Source organism: Salminus brasiliensis, chromosome 5 (genome assembly GCF_030463535.1).
Source record: "Salminus brasiliensis chromosome 5, fSalBra1.hap2, whole genome shotgun sequence".
In the NCBI taxonomy this organism is placed as follows: domain Eukaryota; kingdom Metazoa; phylum Chordata; class Actinopteri; order Characiformes; family Bryconidae; genus Salminus; species Salminus brasiliensis.
Genome location: NC_132882.1, coordinates 32,351,781 through 32,378,578, shown reverse-complemented (window position 1 = coordinate 32,378,578; position 26,798 = coordinate 32,351,781). Strand labels below are relative to the sequence as shown.

Here is a 26,798-nt window from a genome sequence, read left to right as displayed (position 1 = left end):
TCAGCCAATGTGCCATCTGATTCAGTCAATGGGAGCAGCACAAATTTTATTTATCTTACAGAAGGCAAGTATATTCAAAAAAGTCATTTGTCTTTATTGTCTTCACTGTTAGTCAACTAATATATAAAACAACCTCAATCTAAATGTAAAAGCTATATATTTGGTATTTGGCAAATGAGGGATTAATAATCCAAAGACTTGATTATTCAACTATTAAAATAGCAGGGTGTTTTTGTGGTCCTAAAGCTCTCAGGCAAAGCATGCAACTGCTTGTATATTTGGATCTCATGAGCTGCTCCATGCAATTGGGACTGCGTGAACAATGGAGCTGCAAAGATAAAAGGTTTACAGACCATAAACTTTATGTCAATTATGGAAAAAGTTAATAGGCCTAATTCATTTTTATGAGGAAACCCTTCTTTTTTCTTCTTAAAAAAATATGCAGACTGACAATTCTGACATTCACCAATGATTACTTATTTGGGATTTGTTTAGTTTACAATAACAATGGGATCCATCATTATAAGAGCACAGCAAATCATAAGCATATCAATAACACCTTGAATCTGATGCAGGAATTATTTTAGGAAGATATTAATGAATGAAGCCCACTGTTGGCATATTGATATCACATTAATATCCCAACAGGCTGTGATAAAACCTGTTATCGAAGATCTGCTAACATGCTGATGAACACCGCTGTTCAATATCGCTCATAACAGGGCTGAAGTGATGCATTACTTCAGTTCATATGAAGAATTCTCCCATTATTACACTCATTTCTTGTGTCAAGAGCCGAACACTAATTGAAGTAAATTGGGTTATCCAGGCTTGAAATTACACCCTGCTGGATTCAGAAGTGAGTCGTGTCAGAGAGGCCTTTGCATGACCAAATAATAGGCCACGGATGGATCTGCAGAAGTACATAGTACAATAGGATTTTTTGCAAGAGTACAAAGACGATAGACAACAATACTGAAGATATACGACAATATACCAGTACAGTCAGACGTTCTGAAAGTGAGTTATTGAGATCATGTGCATACAGCGAAAGAAGAGGGAGAAACCACTCACCAGTGTATTCTGTGAGCTGGACAGCGCTTCCAGAATTTCATCGACTATTCGGTCGGAGAGGAAGGAGGCCAGGCTCAGCTTTACCTCACTGGAAAAGAACACCAGACGAAGACAGAACGATGGGAAAAAAATGGATTGAGAGGAGGCTCTTTCTACTCCAGCATGATCAATAGAATAAAAACCACACAGCTCCAGGCAGCAGCTGTCTGAAGAGAAACAGATAAACTGGTCATCAGCGAGATCCAGAGGGAGGCTTCCATCAGTGCTCTATAAACACAGCAGGTGGCGTACGACCCCTGCAGCGATCAGAATGGCTCACTTCACTTCAGAGCTGTGAGGAGGAGCACAAAGGTGTACTGCTGTAAAAGTGAAGCAGTGTGAACAACAATAGTCCAGAGGTCTCTTAAAATGAGCTCCATTGCAGTATCACTGTGCTTTGTTTCTATTCCTGCTCAGCTACCGCAGGGATGACGGTGTCTCAGAACCCAGAGCACACGACTACGATTAGTGAGGTTTATGTGGCGCTTTCAGACGCTCTGTCCTTGGGCAAAGTAGCCACTTGTAACATCAGCCACTTTAAGCAAGAATGCAATTGTGCCTGGAAGACCTGAAGTTGCAATAACTAGGCAACAAAAGCACAACTGGGGCACTTTTTTCATACCATCATGCCACAACACAACCCAACCCTGTTCAAACTGACATATCGGTAAATATTGTGTCATATCCAGTGGAAAAGAACTGGTTTGTCAAGATATTGGAGTCCATTAGTATTTGGACATTGATACAACAATACAATTTTGCCTCTGTCAACCACCACAATGGATTTGAACATTGGAAACGAAGCAATCAATATGTGATTGAAGTGCAAACCTTGTTTCAACTCAAGGAATTTAACAAAAGCACAGTATTACCGCCATTACCACCATTACCGCCATTACTGCCATTACTGCCATTACCGCCATCTTTTTTAACTTACTGGGGACAAAACTGAAGCCGAAAAACCCAGAAAGAAGCAGCAACTGAGGCCAGCTGCAGTAATGGCCTGGTAATGGTGTGGTGTGGTGCAATAGATAACACCACTACCTGCCAGTGGGCTACCACACCATGTGGTTCGATTCCTGGTCTGGATGATTATGCTGCGCTACACCAACAAGAGTCGTTGGTCAAGACTCCTAACACTACATTGACTGACCTGTAATATGAGTAACCTTGTAAGTCGCTCTGGATAAGAGCGTCAGCTAAATACCATAAATGTAAATGTAAATATAATGAATCTCATAGGATCTGCACTGAAGTATTGATTGCTTTATGTCAAATCCACTGAAATGGTGTCACTGTCCAAATAGTAAAAATCTATGGCTAATTTGGCAAACTAGTAAGGACAAAGCCCTGAATCTGGATCCTGAATCTAGTTTCCAGTTCTGGATTTTGATCTTGCTGGAAGTTAAAGAAACAGTTCATGTTCATAGTGTCACATCTACCAAGGATTACAAAGTCCAGGACTGGAAACTGAATTTAAGGTCCAGATTTGAAGACCTCTGCTCTATAATAGTTGTGGCTATTCTGACAGATTGCATTTGACCACTGGATGTGTTTGGGGGAGGTATGGTGTCCAAGGATCTTGGATAGATCTACATTTTTGAGGATTTGTACTAAAAGAAAAGAAATCAATAAACGCAAACAAAAAAACTGCAGCGATCGACACTGTGCAGTCGAGTTTTAGGAATTCTTGAAAGAGCGCGTATTACCTGATCTTGTTGATGATGTCGACACCGGACTGCTCGAGCAGGGTGTTCTTGACAAAGCTGCGGGGGACGACCATTTTGCCCATACTGGCCTTGATCAGGTCCTGCCTCAGGTTTGTCTTCCGCATCACGTTCGGACAGAGGTTCTGCGCTGCGTCCACCATCGACTCCAGCAGAGTCTAGAAGAGCCCAAAAATGAACATAGCATATGCTCAAGATCTAAAACCTTCTCATTAGACCCAAAAGGTTAAAAACCTTTTAATAGGTTTAGATCAACAACCCTTAACAACACAGCTCGGTCTAGATTGTCCACATTGATTTGTATCTGATATCTGCATGAAAAGCTAGATTGGATATACGAGGGAAAAAATGAAAGTGGTCCTAAAATAGCACATTATTAAGCTTATTTAAGTGTTTTTCACATAGCTATGTCCTGCTAATTTTAAATATCTGCATTACAAACCTGGATAAACCTTTTTCTGTGGGTACAAGGTGGATAAGTTGGTTTATGGATAAAGGAGAAAAGCCAAAAAAGGTGATGGCTTCATTACATAGCAGGGAGAGAGGTCACATGTTTGGCACTACGTCCCAACAGAACTGTTCTGCAGGGTTTTCTCAGTAGGCCTGCAACTTTAGCCCTCATTAAAAAAAGGACCACTGCAGCCTCGTCTGGCATCTCTGAACTGTGAGGATTCAGCCATATACAGCTGAAAATTTTTTAGTAGTTCAATTAAAAGGAGATTTGTAAGACAAGCAAATGAAAACCAAGCTGTTCTAAAGGTGAATTGAGGCAGATGTGATATTCCAATATTGATTTTGGAAAAGAAAAAGGTGGTATTGGGCCATCTGTACCTTAAAAGCATTCCACTACTGAGACACACTGTAATTAAGATGATGTACTGACTGTAATTGTGCTTGAGTTCCCAGGCATCAATGCCACTCTTTATATTAGCCTATATTTTTGAATCCTTTAAGCCTCAGCTTTTCGATCAGAATATCTGAAAGATGAAAGATATGTATGCAATTAAAAAGCTCCAAACTTTTGACGGGCACCCCACTTGACTGTCTGCCAGCACTTTCACTTTTTAATTAGTAGATACTGACTAATACATTAAATAGGTACTAAATAAATAGCTGATTTATTAGTAGGTACTGAATAATAGGTACTAATTAATTAGTAGATTGAACAGACAGTACTGGTTGAGTATGTAGGCACTGAAAAAATAAGTACTTGTTGAATAATTTGTTGGTACAAATTAGTGATTGGTGGGTACTGAATAATTAGTAGATACTAAACTAGTGGGTACTTAATAATTGATACAGATTGAATAGTTAATAGATACTGACTAATACACAGGCACTGAATAAATAAATTAATTTTTGCAGGTACTGAACAAGTAATAGATACTGAATAATTAGTAGAGTTTTATTTGTTAGCAGATACTAATAGGTACTGAATAATTAGGAGATACTGAATAGACAGTACTTACTGAAAAACTAGGCACTAAAAAGATCAGAATGTTGGAAAGATGAAAGACATGTACTCAATTAAAAAGCTCCAAACTTTTGACGGGCACCCCACATGACCGTCTGCCAGCACTTTCTGCTTTATCCGAGCAGGCCTTTGATTCTCGGTTCTCTGAAACAGCTTCTCCAGCCGTATCGCTTCTACAGCAGGGGATCTCCTGCATGACTTGACTGATAAGCACCTCAGTTTGTTACATGTCCAAGTATGTCCTCATTATTCGGCCCACGCCTGCAAGTCTAAAAGCAGTCCTGGCCAGAGCACAGAGGCTCTTTCTTAAAAGATCATTAAATCCACAGATGTGATTTATGCTCCTGTATCAGGTGCACATCACGTCTGCACAAATATACAAAAAAAAAACAAAAAAACAGCCTTCGTTTCCAAGCTGGAGAACAGTCAGTGACTCACAAGCCAACATACACACACAAAAAAACATTATAATAAAGAAGCCAGACTCAAATCTAAAAATGGGCATCAAAACCAGTCTAAACAAAGCCCAGCCGGCCCTCAGATCCACTTCTGACCAAGACTAAACCTGTGTGACCACTCTAGCCAACAGTTACTACAGCACCATTAGCATGAGCGCTCAGAGAGGAAAACACAAAAGAGGGTTGAACTAGACAGAGGACAGTGAACATCATGGAATGCACTGAACATATGGAAGACCCCCAGAATGTGACCAGTGACCATTTATCAGAAACATCTGCTTTGCATGTCCCCTCACGGGTCACTTTACAAGCCATAATTTTTAAAGTCACTCAAAAAGCCTTTGCGGTGTTCCGCGTCTTGATATAATATGAATCGGACAGTTGATTTTTACATTGTGTCCAAATTCCCTGATGATTGGACCAATAGAAAAGCTCCAAAAAGACTTGTAAAGTTGCTATTTTGGAGATCAAAGGTTTTTGCACGACAGCAACAATATGCTTTATGTGTTCTCCATACAGTCGTACAGTTACAGACTGTAGACCATCTTGCACGGTTTATCATCCACCCACTGCCACATCAACCACTGGGACACAGTGCTGAGCACAGCACTGCAGTTAACCAGCCATTGTTTGAGTGGTGGGTCATTCTCAACACAGCAGTGACACAGACATGGGTAGTAGTATGGTAGGGTGTTTGTGTGTGCGTGTGTGTGTGTGATGCTTGTACAAGTGTTCCAGGGTTTCTGCTGGATTGAGTGTGCTGCTCTGTCCCAACAATATCAATATAAGAGGGTCTGTGTGGTCAGATACTGATTTAATAAAGAGCACAACTCAAACTGTGCACCAGCAAAGTGGAGATACAAGGTAGGAGTTCGTATCGCCATTTCTTCATGATTTACTTCACAACATTTAATTTGCCAGCTTTACCCTTTCCAGGACTAATGGATCAGTAGACATAATCCACCACCATGCTTAGTAAAATCATATAATGCATATTGAATCATTTGTAGATATACATGAATTAGAAGATAAGCTAATTAAATGGGTACTGAAAAAAATTTCTGATTTATTAGTAGGTACTGAATAATTAGTAGATTCTAATTAGTTTGCATACACTAATTAGTGCATATTGAACAGACGGTACTTACTGAATAAGTAGGCACTGAAAAAACAAGTACTTTATAATTTGTTGGTACTGAGTGATTGGTGGGTACTGAATATCTATTATTTTTATTATTATCTATTATTTTTATTATTATTAGTAGTAGTATCTATTACTCATAGTACTAATAGTAGACACTCATTAATTAGTAGATACTGACTAATACATAGGTAGTAAATAAATAGATGATTTATTGGTAGGTACTGAATAATTAATAGATTCCCATTAATAAGCAGATACTGACTAATGGGTACTGAATAATAAGTAGATATTGAACAGACAGCACTTATTGAGTACATAGGCATTGAAAAAAATTAGTACTTGTTGAATAATTTTTTGGTACTGAGTGACTGGTGGGTACTGAATAATTAGTAGATACTAAATTAGTGGGTACTTAATAATTGATACATATTGAATAATTAGTAGAAACTGACTAATAAATAGGTACTGAAAAAATAATAGATGATTTATTGTAGGTACTGAACAATTAGTAGATATTGATTAGTACTTCCTGAAAAGGTAGGCACTAAAAATTTTTATTGAATAATTTTTTGGTACTGTGTGATTGGTGGGTACTGAATAATTAGTAGATACTATATTAGTAGGTACTGAATAATTAGTAGGTACTGAATAAGGCTGGGGCTTTAACTGGGGATTAGGTACACTATTACAGCTTCCATTCCTTTTAGAAGACTCGCTCTCAGTGCTTTTGCAGAAATTCGCAGGAGATTTTTTCACACCTCCAAAGTTCAGTCAAAGTTCAGAAGTTTTCTGCTGCTTCTCACCATCCAAATCATCCCAAACACATTCGAAGAGCTTAAGGTCTGGACTCTGGGCTGGTAAGTCAACTGTCAACTCAGAACAGCAGCAGCTCCAGCAGCTTTTTATCCTTTCCATTTCCTTTTTTTCAGTAAGAGCTTTTTGATCAGCTTTACATCCTTTCAGATCCACAGAATTAAGTGGAAGGATGGACAAACACCTGTGGATCTGTTCAGATCTGAAGCGAGAGTAGTGCTTTTTCCCCCTCATCCCTCTCACAGATGAAAGCTTTAAGTGCCGTTAATCAAAATGGGACTGCTGTTTTCACTGCAAGTGGGTTATGACAGCTAATCCCCACAGCAGTGTTTTGATTAGAATTAATTATATATATATATATATATATATATATATATTTTTTTTTTTAAGCGTGATCTCTGACTTCAGCACACTACCATATTCATGCTTTTGCTATATGCATTATTTGATGTAGCACAGCATTTAATAGACTAATCAGCCATTTTCTATCTATTTAAAGTAGTGTGTTTGTGTGGGGGGGGTATATTTCCTAATGCTGCTATTTATCAACGCTGCATCTTCAGCAAAGCCTCTGTAAATAAAGAGCTCTTGTGTGGTTCGCCGGGCTCCCTTACACACAGTAGCCTGTTTGTATGCCGGCCAGTCCATGGTCTAAATAAGCTGAAAACCAGGAGGCTGGAAAAGCCCCACTCAGTCCACTCTGATGGTTTGGAGGCTGCCACACCACCCTTGCTTTTACTCCCAATGGTGAAACGTGCAATTAGGAGAAGCTTGGTGAAAAACGACGGCCTCTCAGCCAACATAGCAACATGCCAGCCAGGCACTAGCATATGCAAATATTAGCTGCGTCCAGGCTTGTCAGCACGGCCTGAGATTTCCTGAAAAGCCTTCGAAAATGTATGATGCTGGGACGTTGTGCTCTGAATCCTAACAGACTTGGAAGGAAAATGCACACGAGGGATTTCTTCTAGAAGCAGAAAGCTGGCAGAGAGTTTGTGGGTCAGACAGGCATTTAGGGCCAAGTCAGCTGCTCACTGGACTTCTGCTAATCGTGTTCAAATGATTCACTTTCTGTAAATATTAAGGTGAATAAAGGTGGTTGGAGTGGCGCAACAGGTAACACCACTACCTGCCAGTGAGCTACCACGCCATGTGGGAGAGCATTGGTCCAGCTCTGTAATGCGAGTAAGCTTGTAAGTCGCTCTGGATAAGAGCGTCAGCTAAATGCTGTAAATGTAAATGTAATGGTGGCAGGTCAGGTTAATAAACACTGGAGTATTTCTTTAACAACCAGCGATCTCAAACCTACAGCAGGACTGGACTCAAAGCCCAGAATTCAAACCACTGTGATAATCTCTACTAACTCATTAAACTGGAAATAAACAAGATTTCTGAAAACTGCAGATTCTGACAAAGATAATGAAGATTCTACATCATTTCTGGGCAAATCTATGCAGTGAGACACTGACTGTGTTAAAGAAAGCTTGGTTTTCAGTCATATCTCCATATATCCATTGAAGCTCAATTTCACGTGACTCAAGTAGGGATGATGGGCATTAAGAAAATATTTTATCGTATTGAGGTCAATTCTGTTAACATAAAGCACAATTCACTTCTCTGTGCATATCATGAAGATCGTCTGTGCGTGAAGAAGCCTGACCACATTTCATTGCAAGCAGTGTAATCAGCAGTCTGGTGTAATTAGACTAAGCGCAGATTAATCTGCTGCAACTGAGGCAGGTTGTCGTCTTGTTAAAATCTTGTGGCGTGAGAATGTCTTTAAATATTGGGATATATTATTTTACCATATTGCCCCAACCCTGCTCTCCGCTGGATCGGAAGTACCAACTTGAAACTTGTGGAGCTCTTTCCACCAGATTCTTGTTCATAGTATATTTCTAACAATTCATTTGAATAAATGAGAAAATATTTATTTAGTTAATTCAGAATTATTCCCCTTAAGTTGAAATGACAAAAAGATATATACATGTTAATTACCTCACTATTTACATAAGATTAAAGCTGTTCCAATTGTTCCTTAATCATCAAATGTAAGAAATATGGTCAAAAAAGTTGTTATGTTATCAGTTCAAAAGACCTTTAAGCTGTATAAGATCCTCTGAGCTGCTTTTGTATCCTCACAGGCAGGATTTCAGTTCATTCTTGGTGTCATATTTACTGAAATTCCACCAGACCGACCAGGTGTCCTGAACGTCGTGCCTTCTTCTCTATGAACCCTGCCGCTGTTAACTGTGCTTTAAGCTTGTTGCAGGATCCATCCACTCTTCATTTTCAGTAAGTAGTAGCCTTTGCTCAAAGAAATCCGCTACTATTGGCCTGCATTCATTCTTCATTTCACTTTCTCTAGAGATTCAGTTCCTAATGCAGACATACACCCTCTTCTTGGTGGAGTCTTCGTTGATTTTTAAATCTCGGACACCTCGTTTTACCCATTCAGGACGAATATTTTGAATGCTACACTTGGATGTCATGGCATACTGATGGTTACCTGGAGCTGCTCGTCCATGACCTGAGCCACTTCTCCAGCCATGGAGTCCAGCTTCTCCTGAATGGGCCCCGCAGACGAGCCGTTCAGCTCCTCACGAGACGCTGCTCCCAAATGATACAGGTTGGGCAGGAGCTGTGGACAGAGACCACACATAACCTTCACATAACTGAGCTGCTGAATAGATACCGTTGTACTTTTTTTTTTACATCACACAAGAGAAGTGTGAACTGTATCAATGATTGGTAATCTTTTATGTTAAGGCTCTATGAACAGAAATGACAATTTGGATAGCCATATTATTTCACTTTTCTTTTTTTTTTTTTTTTTTTTTTTTTTACATAATTCCCATTTATAACATGCTCTTTTGTAAAATGTAATGACTAAACAAAATATGAAACAGTTTTTTTAGAAATTCAGGTCCAATTGTGTCTAACAGGTTTTGACATATTTTCTGATACACTTACATCATGGCACAACCAGATCATGTCATTACCAATAATAAGCATGTTTTATGCAGAATCTAAGCAGAATGTCAAATATATCTATTAATATAAATATAATATAATATAAATAATATAAAATCAGCTTCTCTCTTTATTGAAAATCATAACTCTGTCCTGCACTGAAGAAACTGTATATTTTGCTCCTAACATAATTCTCTAATATTATATATAACAATAGAACAATGATTTGTATGTTCTGTAAACTCCTTTATATGTAGTGTCTTTCCAGTGAAATAAATATTTTTAAATATTCTCTGACATTATCCCAAGGCTAGATTTTTACTTTTCAAAAAATACGCAAATCTATGCCCATTTTATTACATCATCTCTTTTGCTTATGTAAATGTAAAAACAAAAAAAATCTAATGCAAAAAACCCACTTGAATATTATAAGAATCTACTGATTTGAAAAATTTGCTTATTCACTTGTAAAGCCTACGCAGTTATTTCTGTCGCTTTGCAGTTTCCATTCCAAATGTATTAAAATGTTATTACATTAATAACATTGTTAGTATAAATCATTTTCCATTGTATTTTTTTATGTAAAAACAAACAAACAAACAAAAAAACCTAACAAACTAATAATAAAAAAAAACAATCAGAAATTTAAATAGTTAAAAACTGGCAACCTAATTATAAGGGAAAGTCAGAAATGTTGATGGCTTAATTTACATGAAATATTTACTTCAGTTGTGTATTAGTTTGTAACAGACTAATTGTGTAATTCCAGTCTTCTCACAATAAAAATAATATAAAACGTCAGAAACTGGTGCTTTTTTCTCATTACACACACAAAATAAGTCATACATTTCATTAAATTCATAATAAGACATACATCTCGCACAAGAGTACGGACTGAACAACTGCACATGAGACCTACATACTGATATACACTGATACAACACTGTGTTGCCTACTTGGCAGCATTCCTTTACCGTTTTCGAGTTTCTCGCATCCTTTATGAGGTTCTCAGCTATTTTGACATCCTCCAGGATGGTGTCTTTCTCAGAGTTCTTCAAGGAGTTGAGGTGGTCCTGGACTTTCACACATATCCGGTCAATCATCTGGAGAGGGAGAGACATGATTAGGCATTCAGCTGGGCCCTCTTTCCCTGAGCAGGCCTCTTAACGAGGAGAAACCATGTCAAAAATCTCTTTTCCCACCCGCTGAGACATCCTAAACCGGCAAAAATTGTGCAGCTGGACTTCAAAGAGAAATGGGGAAAAAATCTACTTATTATACCAAGAGGAATCTTGACTTCTCAGCCCCGGCAATTTCATGACGCGGTTACTCCTCCAATTATTAATCAGCATTCATAATCTCCCATTTTCCAACAAGTGCATCATTAAGATCATCATCCGTTCGCAAATCTGGAGAGCAATTACAGCTGTTTTCACAGACCAGATATTAGCTGAAGAAAACATTGTGGAGAGATGCTGAGGAGACGATAAGATCCCAGATATTTCATTATATTATTCATATAATTTCATCTTTATGAAGTCAAATAAATCAATAATTATATTCACTCGTTTAACCTTCACAGGTTCGGGTAACCACCGCTGGGCCGGGTTCACGGAGTAGGGGAATACAGGAATAATAATAAAAAAAAAAACCCTACACCTTTAACACTCATTTCAGGCACAACTAAACCTCTGTTTTATTGTTCATGACACCGGTACTGACCTCCACAGTACCATGTTTACTGACAGTGTAAATAGTCATTTATTCCCACCATTACATTTTGGCATCACATATTCAACTGAACCGATGCACATTCTCACCTGCTGTGTGGTGGTGGTGACAATGCCCTGCTGAAGCCGGTAAGCCTGCTCCTGGACATACTTGCGGGTCTCGTGATTTCTGAACAGATAGTTCTCCATCTGTGAGGAAAAGAGGGCTGTAAAAGATGCTCACTGGGATAGAGGGAGCTGGAAAATGCATTTTCCCATTTTCTCCCCAATTTGGACTGCAAATTACCCAACCTGTATGCAATCCCCTCCCCACCATTGCATGCGATTACTAAGTGTAGTCTCTCAATGCGCAACAGTAAACAATGTTACGACAAAAAAAAAAAAAACACTGAACACTGAGCTTCAGAGACTGGCTTTCGGGACAATGATTGGGTCTAGTCTTGAACTAAATGGGACTAAATGGGAATGTTACTGATGAATCTCCAGTGGAAATTGTTTAGGATTAGCCTTAGTCTAGTGCTGGAAAACTGCAGTGAACAGTCTGCAAATGTTCACTGAACTGAACATATAACACAAAACTCTCCAAAAAGTAATCTCCAAATAGCAGAATTGTCTTAAACTTGTATACATTTAGAAATGAGAGGAAAATCCCCCATATGAGATTCTAATAGATTTTTATATTAATTAATAGATTTGTATTAAAATCACCTAAAATAACTGTACCCTCCACATTAATCAAGTCAAGTGACCCGGGCAAACTTTCACCAACATCTTTAATGACTTAAATAATAATAGTAATAATAATAATAATAATAATAATAAAAACAGATTTCTACCTCAGCCTAGATCATCCCTTATTTTAAATCCATAATTATAATTAAAGGCATAGTGATATGCCGCCTCCAATATTCTCTCATATTGTGAAACAAATGATGTTTGTGAACTTTAAAGATAACTCTAGAATCCTTTGTAATTTATTATAGTTACTAGAAATACTTCATATTTAAATAAATAGTATAAAAAAAAAAACATTAGAAGTCTAGGCCGATTTTACACATGTGTCAAATTCCTTCTGTTTCTAAGTGATAATTAAGCTGCACTCCAGGGGATGTTCAGTGGCTCCGAATGTTTGTATCCATCCCCTGACCTATACTCTTCCATAACCTTTTCTCAGAGTTGTGTGTCGTGTCCTTCATGGTGTCTTCACGGTGTATTTGTGGCCAGGAATAGCAGTCCAATCACTCAGGTGATCTCCATTTCACCAATTGTGAGACTACTAGACCTGCTGGACCTGTGCTGAATTAGGTCAGGCACTTTAAAGGGGGTGAATATTCATGCAATTATTATTATACAGATTATTTATTTTTTTAATTTATTTAAAAATGAGATCCTGACCATGATTCTATTTATAAAATGAATAAAAGGGGAAAACAATCATGGGGTGGATACTTTTTATAGGCCCTGTATATGCATTCTCACCCTTAGCAAGGCGTCCTCCGTTTTCTCTGGACTGGCTTTCAGCGCCTGCGACGCATCTATGATTGGGATGGGCATGAAGCGGATGGTGAAGTTTCTAGAAGAAGACAATGAGAGTTAACGCACACACACACACACACACACACACACACAAATATATAGACAGCCAAGGCTACTCATTTAACTGGGCCAAGACAACCAATTACGGTGTAACCAAGAAGAAAATGGCGGAGAGTAACAGCCCTGAACCCACAAATGACTAAAGAACACACGGCTGCGCTCAGGTGGCTCTGTGCTGCCATTAGAAAGGGATTTGCATCGGTTCATGAGCTCATAACAAGCCACTTGACGATGATACACGAACTCAGACATAAAAATCCCCACAAAAAGAATAGAAAAGGCCTATTGAGACGACAATACACACTCGAGGAAGGATTACACGCAGATGGCTGATTTACAGCACGTACAGAGCGCCTGTCTGAATAAGCCAAATACTTTCTGTATGCAGGTCTGTGAGGGAGAGACGATCAGTCATTCACTGCCAAACAGTCCAGAGAACAAAAGCGCAGCAGCACCGGCAGCGATGGCAGATCCGGCAGATCCGGCTCTGAAATGAACTGTTTCTTAGGCTAACTGATTGAGACTTAATATCATTACTGAGGTTCGTGTTCCTGCCAAAATGGCAAAATAGACCCTCTAACAGCCACAGACCATCCATATTCATGAGAGAGAGAGAGAGAGAGAGAGAGAGAGAGAGAGAGAGAGGACACATGCAGTATGAATACGTTTGGACGACCCTGAAATAATGAAGGAGGAAGACTACCTCAGAATTCTTCAGCATAACTTCAAACCATCAGCTCCACGTTTCCAACCTGGACAGTATTGGGTGTCTCAACAGGACATGACCTTTGGAATCACCTTCCCAAAGTTCTGACCCCAGCGAAAATATGTCAACTGAGCTTAAAAGTCGGGTCTGTGCCACAAAACCAACAAATGTATCATAGAAATTCATATAAATATGAACCCAACAGCGGCAGCTTGCTGAGCCCGGCTATTGAACCCACAAGCCTGTCATCAATAGCCCGGTGCTCGGACCGCTGAGCCACCACTGTCCATACATATATAGACAGAACTAAGGAGGAGTTGCCGTTCTGCTCACCAAAGGCTTCTGGTGGAAGGTATTCAAACCAGAGAACCCTTAACCAACTGTTAAGCATGGTGGTGGTGGCAGCATCATGCTCTGGGGCTGTTTTGCTGCCAGAGGAACTGGTACTTTGCACCAAGTGGATAGAACAGTGAAGAAAAAGGACAACCTCAGAATACTTCAGCATAACCTCAAAGCATCAGCTAGACGGAGCTAGCTTTGTGTGTTTATAAGCAGCACACACACATACACACACACACACACACACACACTGTGCCCCAACATTTGAATAGGAAACAAAGATCAAAGCATTCAGCCTCATCAGTTCTCTCACAAGGTGTTGAACGGTGGCCTTGAGAGGCTGGACCTGGCACAGCCACTCTCTGTGTGTGTGTGTGTGTGTGTACACTGCTCTCAATGGTGATGAGGGGGGAAGGGCGTCCTTTCACCAGAGCTTTGATCTCAATCACAGTGAGCGATGGGAAATTCTGCACAATTACACGGGCAAACAGTGTGGAGCAGAATAGAGAATTCGGTAGAGGGGAAATATCTTATGCTAGCTTCAGAGCAGAGGCTAGCAGCTTCACTGAACAGCTGCTAAGGTCAAGGTTGGGTCAGTCGGACAAACACAGCCACACCACCACGAAGACAAAAGGCTATTAGGGGAGTTATCTACAGAGCCAGGAGATCTACGGTCCTCATGCTGGGACTCCCCCCATCCTGCAAGAGCCTGATGAATGAGGTGGTCTCCCCACGCACACTAGAGTGGAAAACATCCATAGACGTCAAACGAATGTGCTCTGGAGGAGTAGGATTCATATACACGTCACCCAAAGCGCTGGGACACATTCCTGGCAATTCTGGACTTCTGCCAAAATGTCGACTGTTGATATATATATCATGTACATTGTGGCGGCGAGGTCAAACGGGATTACCAGGATCTGCCTAATCAGCATTGCGGAGATTTTGATTTCTGCAGAATTACAAATATATTCAAATTAATTAATTAGCACGTTTAGCCAAACATCACCTAAACCTTCAAATCTAAACATCTGCTTACAATTGAATTTAATTTAAAAACATCTGTGGATGAAGGTCTGATTCCGTTATCATTTACTCCGGCAGAACAGTGAGCCAACCCCTTGAGTCTTTCCCAGGTGGAGGCGGAGTGTGCGACGGATACGGGATCAGAAATGGGCCGATGTCTTGCCCTCCTGCAGCCTGCAGGAAACAAAGCAGGCCACCTTCTTAGACTAAGAGTTCAGAAGGTCAGCCTCCAAATACACAAGACTTTTAACCCATCCGTGCAGTGAACACATACACACATGCACACTAGTGATTAAACACACACAGTGACCGTGAGCACACATGCGCGCAGAGCAGTGGGCAGCCATCGCAGTGTGGCCCAGGGAGCAGAGAGAGTCAAGGGCCCAACTGTGGTATTCTGCCGAGCCCGGGTATCGAACCCATAACCCTCATTTTCCCAATTTTCTAAATGAACAAGATTACAATCAGAGATTGGTCTTCAAGTGGTCTTAAAGTTTCTAGTGTCTGATGTCACGTCACTCAAGCCCTTTTTTCTTCACCATCACTTCTAGCTCTTGTTTACTGAAATGTTTTAACCGAATAATGAAAAAGGAAAGCGTCGACCATGCACTACAATAATGGACCAAAATCCAGGTTTCAATTATTATATAATAGACTATATTTCTGAGGCTGCTTTTCCATTGCAGGGCCCAATGGTTCTGAGCATGGATGGTAACCATTTCGCTGGCTTTTCCACACGGATGCAGTTCGGTATTGGAGCGCTTACCAACCGGGCTGAGCCTGGTTTTCTTAGCACAGTTAGCTCACCAAATCTGGGGCTGTTCAGTGGGAGGACTTAAAAGACGTAGGAATCCGCTTATTGGCTCCATATTTGCATCACACTTGTGCCACAAGATCCTGGCTCTTTATATTTCTGTCAGTACAGAAAACGCTGGAGAGTGTATCTAATAAATACTAGTTAATAGTGGTGTTCCCTTGAGTCATCGCTATCGCAGCATTCGGCCAACAGCGCTACTGCGGCGCAGGGATATAAGATAAGACAATCCTTTATTAGTCCCACAGTGGGGAAATTCTCAGTGTCACAGCAGAAAAGGGATAGCAAGACACTCAGATGCAAAAACGTAGATAAATTACCAATATATACACAATAGAAATAATACAAGTAGAAAAAGCAATAACAGTATTATTTACAGAGTATTTACAGGTAATTGCAGATGACTCTTAATTGCACATGTGGAGTGGGAGCTGTTCTCCAGCATGGATGCCAGCTTGGCTGTCATCCTCCTGTCTCCCACCACCTGCACTGGGTCTAAGAAGCACCCCAGGACAGAACCGGCCCTCTTTATGAGTTGATGTATGAGCTTCTGTTATTAAGCCGTCTTTTAGCTGGAGAATTTCTCGGCTGATCAAATACATCTGGGTTAAGGAGAAACGTGTGCAAATGAGATTTTCCACAGTCAGACCAGTCCTTTAAATCTCCAGCGAAGCGGCTCAGGAGGGTCTCAGAAACAGAAGCTCAGAATGATCCCTCTTTCTGCCAGATGAGCCCAACCACCAGCCCCCCTCTCCTTCCCTCTCTTTCTGATCCAGCCTCCCCTGCCTTTCTTCACCGTGGGCTCGTTCGCTAGCGGCTGCCAAATTGGGTCTCAGCGGAGCACTGTTTGGCGGGAAGCAGGCAGCCAATACTAGCGCCCCAGTGGTCATTATGCAAATAATATTCAGATGAGGATGATGCAAGGGGAGCGATTCCGGCCCACGACGCGAAACGCCTGCATGCTTATACCCAGCTGTTAAATATATATCTATATTTATTCTATTAAATAACTTACACACACTCTTTTGAAAGCACTCCAAACACTGTTTAATGACTCTCTCTCTCTGTCTGTCTGTCTGTCTGTCTGTCTGTCTGTCTGTCTGTCTGTCTGTCTGAGCACAGAAAGGAATGGAGACATGAAAAGACTAGAGGACAGCTCTGGATTCCTGGAGGACAGTATTTTATACACTCTTGCTATCTATCCGGTTGTCCGACTGCTCACTCAGAGCTTGTTTGGACAGTTAATCGTGCATGCTTCCACTCAGCCGCTAAAATGTAGGCCGATTCTGAACCAACTCTGGTTTAAAAAAAGGGGGGAAATTGTGCAGTGTATGTCTGGCTTGAGTGCCAAGCATATCCGATCCACAGCAATGTTCAACTATGTCATAAGAAGCCTTTGTAAAGGCAATGGTAGCGGCAATGCGAAATTCTGCTAGCTTGGTAAATAGGGACTTGTTAGGTTAAGTTAGCATCAAAGCTAATGGTGGTTAGTATTGCACCACTTAACAAAACACAACCCAATAAGTAGCCCAAACAACCTCCCCAAAAACATCAAATAGGTTAGACCTGGTCCAACTAGGCTGAGCCTAAAACAGCTCCTCACCCCCACACCCAACCCATACAAACAAACCTAGCAGCCATACATACTTCTCCAGCGCTGCTGCCACGTCCTGAAGACCTTGTGGGCTAACGTTGTTTCTGTCCCAGATGACCGTCCTGGAGAAGCGAACAGACATTCAGCCAGAAAAGAGCAGATAAGCAGCCGGATTTCAGATCAATACAACATCCTACCTCCCTCTCTGCCTCTCTCTTGCGTTCTTACACACACTCAGGCACACTCACACACAGACACATACACAATCCCCCCCCCCCTCCCCCCCACACCTAGAGCCTTACCTCAGTTTGCTGTTGATCTGCAGGGCTTTGGCCAGCATCTTGGCTCCCATATCTCCCATACCATTACCGCTTATGTCCACACGGGTCAGAGAGCTGTTGCTGCCCAGAGCATTCAGGACGATGGTCAGATCACCCTTCAGCTTGGAATCGGCCAGAGAGAGAGACGTCAGTGGCTGAGGGAGGAAATAGAGGGAGATGTGAGACGTCTACGTAGTCTCCAAATGTTAAACTGCATTAAACACTCACAGAGACCTGCACACCTCCTTATCCATGCAGCTACCTAAATCAGCCAATAGCGAGGCAGCGAGGCAGTAGTGCAGTGCACAAAATCATTCAGATCAGGTAATGTTTACATTGGCTATCAGGACCAGGAATAAGGGGATCTTCGTGATTTTGAGCATGGCATGTCAGTTGGTGCTAGACGGTCTGGTATTTGAGTATTATTAGAACTGGGTCAACAAGGATGATCAGACTGGTTGGAGCTGACAGAAAGGAGACAATAACTCAGGAGACAGATACCCACTCTGTACAGGAGGAAGGAATGTACAACACCTTCAGGCTTGAGGCAGATTGGCTACAACAGTAAGACGACCATGTTGGGTGTTACTTCCACAGCCAAGAACAGAAAGCTGAGGCTGCAATGAGCACAGGCTCACAGCCCACAGCATGAATCCATGGACCTGACCTGCCTTGTGTCAACAGTCCAAGCTATCCAAAGACATTGAGTTAGCCACAGTTCACAGTTCTAGTACAAGTCACATGAAGCCATCAATACTTGCCCATTATTGAACTAGCCTTCAATAATGGCACTGTACGACAGAGGGAGTCCTAGCTACAGGGTGGCAATTGCAATCGACTAAAATAAAATTCAAATAAAACAGAAATAAATAACCTAATAAACATAATTAGTCCTCAAAGCAATAAACGTTACAGAAATTCATTCACAGCCTCTACAGGAACTATTTTGACAGGCTGCTCAGCGTTATTACTTACACTGAAATTAAAAAGGCCATACTTGTGAGACAGCCAGTACTGCCTGTTATTCCAGCATTGCATGACATTCATCTCCCAAGCATTCCTGAGCTTCCCCATAGCAATAACATATATATCAAAGAAACTCAGCACTTCACAATAAAGGCCTTAATCTGACCTAATGCATCAACAGCAGTGGGGGCACAAACATCCAGCAGAAATACATCAACCTATTAAAAGGTTTTACCTTCATCTCATGGCCTTTAACTCCTCCAATAGGTCTCTCAGATCTCTCTTTCTCTCACTATTATAGGATTAGTTTGCCTGGCATTTCACCTAACGAGGCTTTTCAGCATATCTAGATCGACTGCTGCTTCACAGTCAGAAGAGTGCAGAAGTCGTCAGTTAAACAGTGTGGAGATTACAGGGAGAGAGAGAGGGAGAGAGAGAGAAAAGAGACCCTTAAGTCATGTCTTCTAGAGCCCCTCCATAAGCTCATGAGGATTTAGTAGGTTTGGATAAGTCTGCTAAAGAAGGAGGACTTGACCTGAGGATTAATCTGATCTGACTCAGAGTGTCAAAGAATCCTCTGGTTCACAGGAGCTCAAGGGGGCCCATTTACATGGTCTTCAGATATGCTGAGGCCCTATTCTCACCGGGCATTAACATATGACTTGGGTGCTTCGATTGTAAGTGGACGGCATTAAGCTCAGGAGTGAACGGGGTCCTGGGATGGCGCTAAGGCCCTATGACTGATAGGGGCCCTAAAAAATATTTATATATAGAATTATTATGCCATTTTTTCAATATAAAATTATGAAATTATTACAGTCCTGCCCCCTAAACCACACTAACAGTACCGAATATGACATAAATAATATATATGATGTAAATGTGACTGGACCAACAGATGCAGCTTCAGGCTCAGACTCATTTTCTCCCAAATTTTCTCCCCAATTTAGCTGAGCCAATTAACCCATCCTCTCACTAGGACTACCCCAACCACTTGCAATGCTCCCTACACTAAAAAGGTGAAGGACAAGGACATGCCTCCTCTCATACATGTGAGATCAGCCTAATTTACATGTATGGCATTTAGCAGACGCTCTTATCCAGAGCGATTTACAAAAGTGCTTTGCTATTACCCAAGAAAATGATAGTCTATAAAGACTAAAAAATTATAGTCTATAAAGACTAAAAAATAGTCTATTCAGACTAGCTAGTCTGAATAGACTAATAATTCTAAGATACATAAGTTTAGACTCTACTAAACACAAGTCAGTAAGGTGACCATAGTACTCCACTATTCGCCCAAGTACTTTGGGAAGAGGAGGGTCTTCAGTCTGCGTTGGAAGACAGCAAGCGACTCTGCTGTTCGGACACCCAGGGGAAGTTTGTTCCACCACTAGGAGGGGAAGCCTGGCAAGGGAAGGCGGGTCGAGCCGAGCCGTACTTGAAGCTCGAAGGGTTCTTGGTGTGGATCGGCTTTTGATCATTGCCATCAGGTACGGAGAGGTTGGTCCGGTCTTGGCTTTGTAGGCCAGCGTCAAGGTTCTGAATGTAATGCAGGCAGTAGCTACAGGAAGCCAGTGAAGAAAATGCAGCAGTGGAGAGACATGGCTGAATTTAGGAACGTTGAAGACGACCCGTGCCGCTGCATTCTGGAGGAGTTGCAGGGGTCTGATGGTGTGCAGGGGGAGACCAGCCTGAAGAGAGTTGCAGTAGTCAAGTCTGGAAGTGATGAGAGACTGAACAAGCACCTGGGCGGCCTCTCTCGAGGAAAGATACATAAGCCAACTGATGCCTGTGCCAGCCAGCACCACAACAGCAGTGATTAAGGGTGCTCTCTCAGGCTCTGGCTGCTGATGGCGAAGCAGCATGACACAAAAGATTTGCTGCATTTAACCAGACATCAATGAACAAGCAAAAAAAACAAAAAGGTCAATGGTAAATAAGCCCTAGACATCTTCTCTTCTGCTTACAAATTCAGTCACAGTCTAGAAAAGTCTAGAATCTGCACGTTAGACCCTCTCTGTTTGTTTGAATGAGCTATGAGAGACAGAATTACTGTAAGTGTGATGTTACGAGTCCAGGAGAGAACAACTGACCCCGTCTGTTTCCAGTCTCCCTCATGCCTCAAAATAATGGTAACTAATAAGTAAACCTAGTAATGCAAGCCTAACCAGCTTGGTAGTATAATAATGTGAGTGGGTCAACTGGCCATATTTTTTTTTCTGGGGAAATGATGCCTCTCAATGCATGAGTAAGCCAAGCACATCCCGTACAGTGTATGTGTGCTGTGTAGCGTCTTGTCCTCTAGGCCTGTGGTCCGTCAACGCAGGTGAGAGCAGTGCTGCAGTACAGAGACACCCCAGTAGAGGGAATTAGCCACAACTAGTAGGTAGTGAGTGTTTATGACTGGACAGTGCAGTTAACAAGGCAGTCTTCAATCAGATACATTTGTAGACTTGGTCAGACCAGGTCATGGCCAAGTGGAATGCAGGCTCTGTGCAAGATCGCTACTGCTATTGCAGATCACCACCCACAGAGCCTCTGAAAAGAGAGCGAGAGAGAGAGAGAGAGAGAGAGAGAGAGAGAGAGAGAGAGAGAGAGCAAGAAAGGGAGCGAGCAAGAAAGGGAGGGAGAGAAACAGGGCCAAAACAGTGGAGAGTGTAGAGAACTCCCACTCTTTTCTCATGAGGAGACTCAGACAGAAGCTCAGCATCGCAGCAGTCACATGGCAAAGGTATGCTTTGTTTTCAAAGGCTAGGGATTAAGCTGCTGAGTGGATGCAACCGCTATTCCTCATGTGTACCGGAAAAGATGGGTGATCACTGAATTTAGGAACTGGTTTGAATGCGTGTTTATATTAACATCTTATTCAAGCCATTATAGCAAACATTTCTAAACCTTTAACGGGCATCGTAACCGGACGGTCACCTATGAAAATACTGCAAGAAAAGCTTGGCAAAGCCCATCTTTAGGCCGTTAGACCTTATTCCCCTCATTAAATTGAGTGTAACAGTGTAATGACTGTAACATGTCTTGACAGTTCTGGTTTCCTTAATAAAAATTATAATATAGTTGGCACTTCAGGGACTAATAATATAGTAATAGTAATAAAAAATAATAATAGTAATAAAAATTATTAATAAAAATTATAACTTCAGGGACTAATAATATAGTAAGGATCAAAACACAGGTTATGCTGCTTTGTCTGTATACACAGTCATGTGAAAAAAGCACATTTTAACACATTTGAACATATGGACTTCTGATCTTTATTTTGTGTAGACTGTAATGAATAGAAATGTCTTTTTTTTTTGAGGAAAAAGTAAGGACCCCCCCCCCTCATATTTCTAACAATGCCTAGCATTAGAATAATAAAATTAAGCCTCTGAAATTTAGCTTGGTTTGCTCTTGATTGTTGAGTGAGTGCTTTTACCATGACAAGACCCAAAAGGCTCTCTGAGGCTTTCACAAAGAAGGTGGTAGATGCATACTGGGAGTCTGGGAGCGATTTCAGAAGATCTCAGAACAATCCACCGTCCGCTAAATCATTTGTGATCAAGTGATGAAACAACTGCCAGCGTGGCCAGATCAGGTCGTCCTCGCAAGTTTAGTCCAACAGCAGACCACAAGATGCGTAACGAAGCATCCAACAATCCAACAATCACAGGATCTACAGGCAGCTCTTATCACAGCTGAAGTCAAACCCCACACGATTGATTTTCATGGAAGGAGTGCAAGGAGAAAACAACAACATCAGGGCATATATATATATATATGTGTGTGTGTGTGTCTGTGTGTGTGTGTGTGTGTGTGTGTATAAGGGTTTTCTCCTTGCACACCTCCCATTAAAATAAAGTAATTTTTAATATTACATTATGATTAATATTATTGTTATTATTTCATGATATTCAAGCCCTGCCTTGCTGGTCAGGGAGCACAACTTGCATAGAATTCCAGTGGCCATGTGAGGGTTGAGCTCACAGCAGTGATAGTCTGGCCTTCAGTTCAAAAAATGCATCCTCCCCCAGCTCTGACCGTCTCGCGCTCTCTCTCCCTCTCCGGCCTGTCAGCTGATTTCTCTGGTCTAATCTGTGTGCTGAAACTGTGCCTCACCACATAATGGGAGAATCTACATTCTGTGGCTAGAGCCTCTGTACATGGGCTGCATGGTGAAGAAACACACACACTCATGGGTCAGCCCTGGGTGCAGGTTTATAGCCATATCCAAAATGAAATGCTTACTGAGAATTCAATTCAACCCACCCGTTAAAAAAAAAAAAAAAAAAAAAGATAATGACACCCAGTACAACCCCATTCCTAATACCGTATTTTTCAGTGCTGCACCAATATGAGAATTATGGGTTGACGTCAATATTAAAGCTTTTATCGCATTACAGACCACTTATTGCACTTATTGTGTCTTGTTCTTCTCCACAGCTTCTTCTTCTGTTTAGTAATCCCTACATTCAAGTTCTAGGAAATATGTATTGTGTGTAAACTGCTAGAATTACACACTGTGAGGCTCATTTCTGAAACTGCCAGAGCTCAAAAGTGCTATATTCACACTAGCTTTGGATATTCCTAGAGAATGACTTGGCACTTTTAGAAGTCACTCTGGAAAAGAGCTTCAGCTAAATGCCATTAAAAAAGAAGTAACGCAATGCTGATGTCCAGTACGATGCAGACAATGAGGTCCACCCAGCCTGGCCTGAACCTTCTGCTCTTCTGTAGTTTAATAACGTTGACATCAAATATCGGCTTGAAATATCACTCAAATACGAGATCCACATTCTTTTTCCACGTTTTTTGTCACCAATATTCACAACTAATGTCAATGCCACCATTTTTTTTAAATCACTCCACCAACTTCTACACGTCTACAATATCAGATGATATTTTAGTAATGGTATCCAAGTTCTGACTGGCCCATAAAATTAAACACCATATCTATGGGTTGTGTGAACATGAGGCCAGCTGTTTCTGTATTGCGTTAGACAGACGTTATGATGAAAAATCTCCCAAATTTTTAATCTACACAATTCACGTAAATGGAATAGTCATCATTTAAAGCAGCAACTTGTGTCTTTTTGTTTGGTATTGAGGAATATAAGTCCAATTATTGTGGGAGCACAAATACAGAGCTGAACCAAGGAACGACACCGTAAGCTTGGATTCCCAAGCCAGTCACGATGCCCAAATACTTTTATTAGTGTAAGACACTGAATGCAACAATCACCTACCTGGGTAACATGATTCAGAGGTATACTGCTGTGGATAATACGGCCCTTCTCCTACTGTACTGTACACTAGTTTACCTGCTGTTTACATCCATCAGACTGGTCTACCTCAGCATACACTCCTGAACTCCAAGTTTTCCTCTTCAATTTCATGCACACATCTGCAAGTGCACATGTATGTACTGTATTTATGGTCTATGCACCCTGTCTCATGTTTTGTCTGTTGTCCTTGCACTATTGCACCATGTCCTGTTACATCTTTTAGACCTATTCTGCACTGAAGACGTAGCCTAGCCAAGTTTGGTTCTACTGTACAAACTACTGTATGAATTAAATTGAATAATGGAAATGTAACTGTAGCACCGTTGCCCCCAGGTTACATCAATCTGGCTTCTACTCCATATCAGGTCACAAACACAAGCCCAACGTTCCTCAGTCTACCACTAGATGGGATACAGGTCTACTACTGGAGGGAAGGATATTGCACTAGCATGCAACTAAGCAGGCCTCCCAGTCCCTCCTGAACATTCTGATAAAGAGCTGCAGTGGTTCCAGTCACAGCAGTACCAGAATCAGCACATCCATCTCCTTTCAACATGCATACACAAACCCCAACAGGCTGAAGCCCCCATCTGGGATGAGCGGGAGTGTGAGCGGAAGATTACTGCATGTGGAAGGTGGAAAATCCACAAAGCTGTAACTCTGCGTAGATCTCCTACAGACTGCTGCATCTCTAACAATTCCACTGTAATAAACTCAGGATATTGTGAAATTCAATGTACATGTTGGTGAAAATCCCACCATGAGCACAAGGCTGTAAGAGGACTCAAAAAGAGCAATGCATGGAGATATACCCATGGCTATTTTGCGGAGCTTTGAAAGTAAACAGCATTATAGAATTTGCCCTGAACTTAATGCCCACCTTAGGAGAGCAGGTAAGCCTTTTGAAGCCCCCTCTTTGTCTCACGAGTGTGAGCATGTTTACCTGATTACCTAAATAGAAACATCATCATAAGTGGGAACATTACACAGCAGAGTAAGGTTCGATTCCCAGTTCAGGCAGGTCTACAAACACCACTTCTGATTCTGCAGTCATCTGTCAATTAAGCTGCTCTCAATGAGAGTGCCTGCTACAGGCAGATCACATGTATATACAGGTAGATTTAGTGTCTACACCTCAAACAGAATTCCCTGCAGTAAACAACAAAATATGCTTGTATTGAAGGCATCTAGTCACTCGAAGCAGAAATGGTCTACAGACAGTCAGGGAAAAGTACTTTGCTAGTCACTTGATACTAAGAACTAATGCCTAAATTTCACTCAGTTTTAGCTGTAGGCGCTCTGCTCTTAGAAGACTACCTGAAGTAAACAGTAGTAAACAATAAAAACATTCAGTAAATAAACACACTGTATGTTGTACCACATGTTCTGCATTTTTCAGTGTGGACAGGTTTTGCTAAACAGTCAGTGATGGTCATGTTGTTTTCACTGTGTATGACCATATAAGGACATTCAAAACACTGCAGACTATTACTGTTTCGAATGGCTAGTTGAACACCATATACTGCAGGGAATGCTGTTGAAACTCTTAGCAGGCACTCTCAGCTTAACTAATCAATAACTGCAGAAACAGAAGTGGTGTTTGTATACCTGCCTGAACTGGGACTTGACCCACATTGTTCCCATATGGGCTGTCCGTCCACCCCTTTTAAACACACTGAATTATTGCCTGATGTTTCCATTTAGACAATGAGGTTAACATGCTCATACTCATGAGACAAAGAGGGGGCTTAAAAAACGAAAACAAAACCTTACCTACCCTCTAAATGACTATTTAATGAATATGTCTCCATATATTGCATATATGAGTCTTCTTTCGCTCTCTCTTCTTTCTTCTTTCTTTTTTGAGCCTCATGCTCTTCTGACTGAATCACAATCTACACACGTGGACAAAACCATTGTTGAAAACAAATCATAAAAAAGCCAGATGGGAATTTGTTGACAAGCCCCAAAGCTTCTGGGAGAATGTCCTATGGACAGATGAGACTAAAATGGAACTTTTTGCCAAGGCACATCAACTCTATGTTCACAGACAGAAAAATGAAGCATATCAAGAAAAGAACACTGTCCCTACTGTGAAACATGGAGGAGGCTCTGTTATGTTCTGGGGCTGCTTTGCTGCATCTGGCACAGGGTGTCTTGAATCTGTGCAGGGTACAATGAAATCTCAAGACTATCAAGGGATTCTAGAGAGAAATGTGCTGCCCAGTGTCACAAAGCTTGGTCTCAGTTGCAGGTCATAGGTCTTGCAACAGGATAATGACCCAAAACACACAGCTAAAACCACCCAAGAATGGCTAAGAGGAAAACATTGGAAAACAACTATTCTGAAGTGGGCTTCTATGAGCCCTGACCTAAATCCTATTAAGCATCTTTCGAAGGAGCTGAAACATGCCGTCTGGAAAAGGCACCCTTCAAACCTGAGACAACTGGAGTAGTTTGCTCATGAGGAGTGGGCCAAAATACCTGCTGAGAGGTGCAGGAGTCTCATTGACAGTTACAGGAATTGTTTGATTGCAGTGATTGCCTCAAAAAGTTGTGTTCTTTAAAAGAACCACACAGAAGAGTCACTGAGCCATATTCTATATAGAACCCCTGCTTTTACTGATCAACCTTTGAAAAAAAACCTTTTTAAGGGTCTGGGCAATCGCCTGCAGTAAGTCAAAAGGGTTCTATAATTGGTACTAAGAAACGGTTCTTTCACTTGA

At 41.2% G+C, this 26,798-nt stretch overlaps 1 protein-coding gene across 4 annotated transcripts in view; it reads right to left on the bottom strand.

Annotated features, from left to right (window-relative positions):
• The window catches only part of LOC140556378 (F-actin-uncapping protein LRRC16A-like), a 123,116-nt gene that overhangs the window by 20,615 nt on the left and 75,703 nt on the right, over positions 1 to 26,798 (bottom strand). For all 4 annotated transcript variants that reach the window (XM_072680221.1, XM_072680223.1, XM_072680224.1 and 1 more), the window contains exons 21-28: positions 17,810 to 17,982; positions 17,561 to 17,629; positions 12,912 to 13,005; positions 11,523 to 11,621; positions 10,677 to 10,805; positions 9,239 to 9,370; positions 2,823 to 2,998; positions 1,075 to 1,162 (exon numbers count right to left, since the gene is read on the bottom strand). In XM_072680221.1, the coding sequence (XP_072536322.1) occupies positions 1,075 to 1,162; positions 2,823 to 2,998; positions 9,239 to 9,370; positions 10,677 to 10,805; positions 11,523 to 11,621; positions 12,912 to 13,005; positions 17,561 to 17,629; positions 17,810 to 17,982 (960 nt within the window). The remainder of the gene's footprint in view (positions 1 to 1,074; positions 1,163 to 2,822; positions 2,999 to 9,238; positions 9,371 to 10,676; positions 10,806 to 11,522; positions 11,622 to 12,911; positions 13,006 to 17,560; positions 17,630 to 17,809; positions 17,983 to 26,798) is intronic.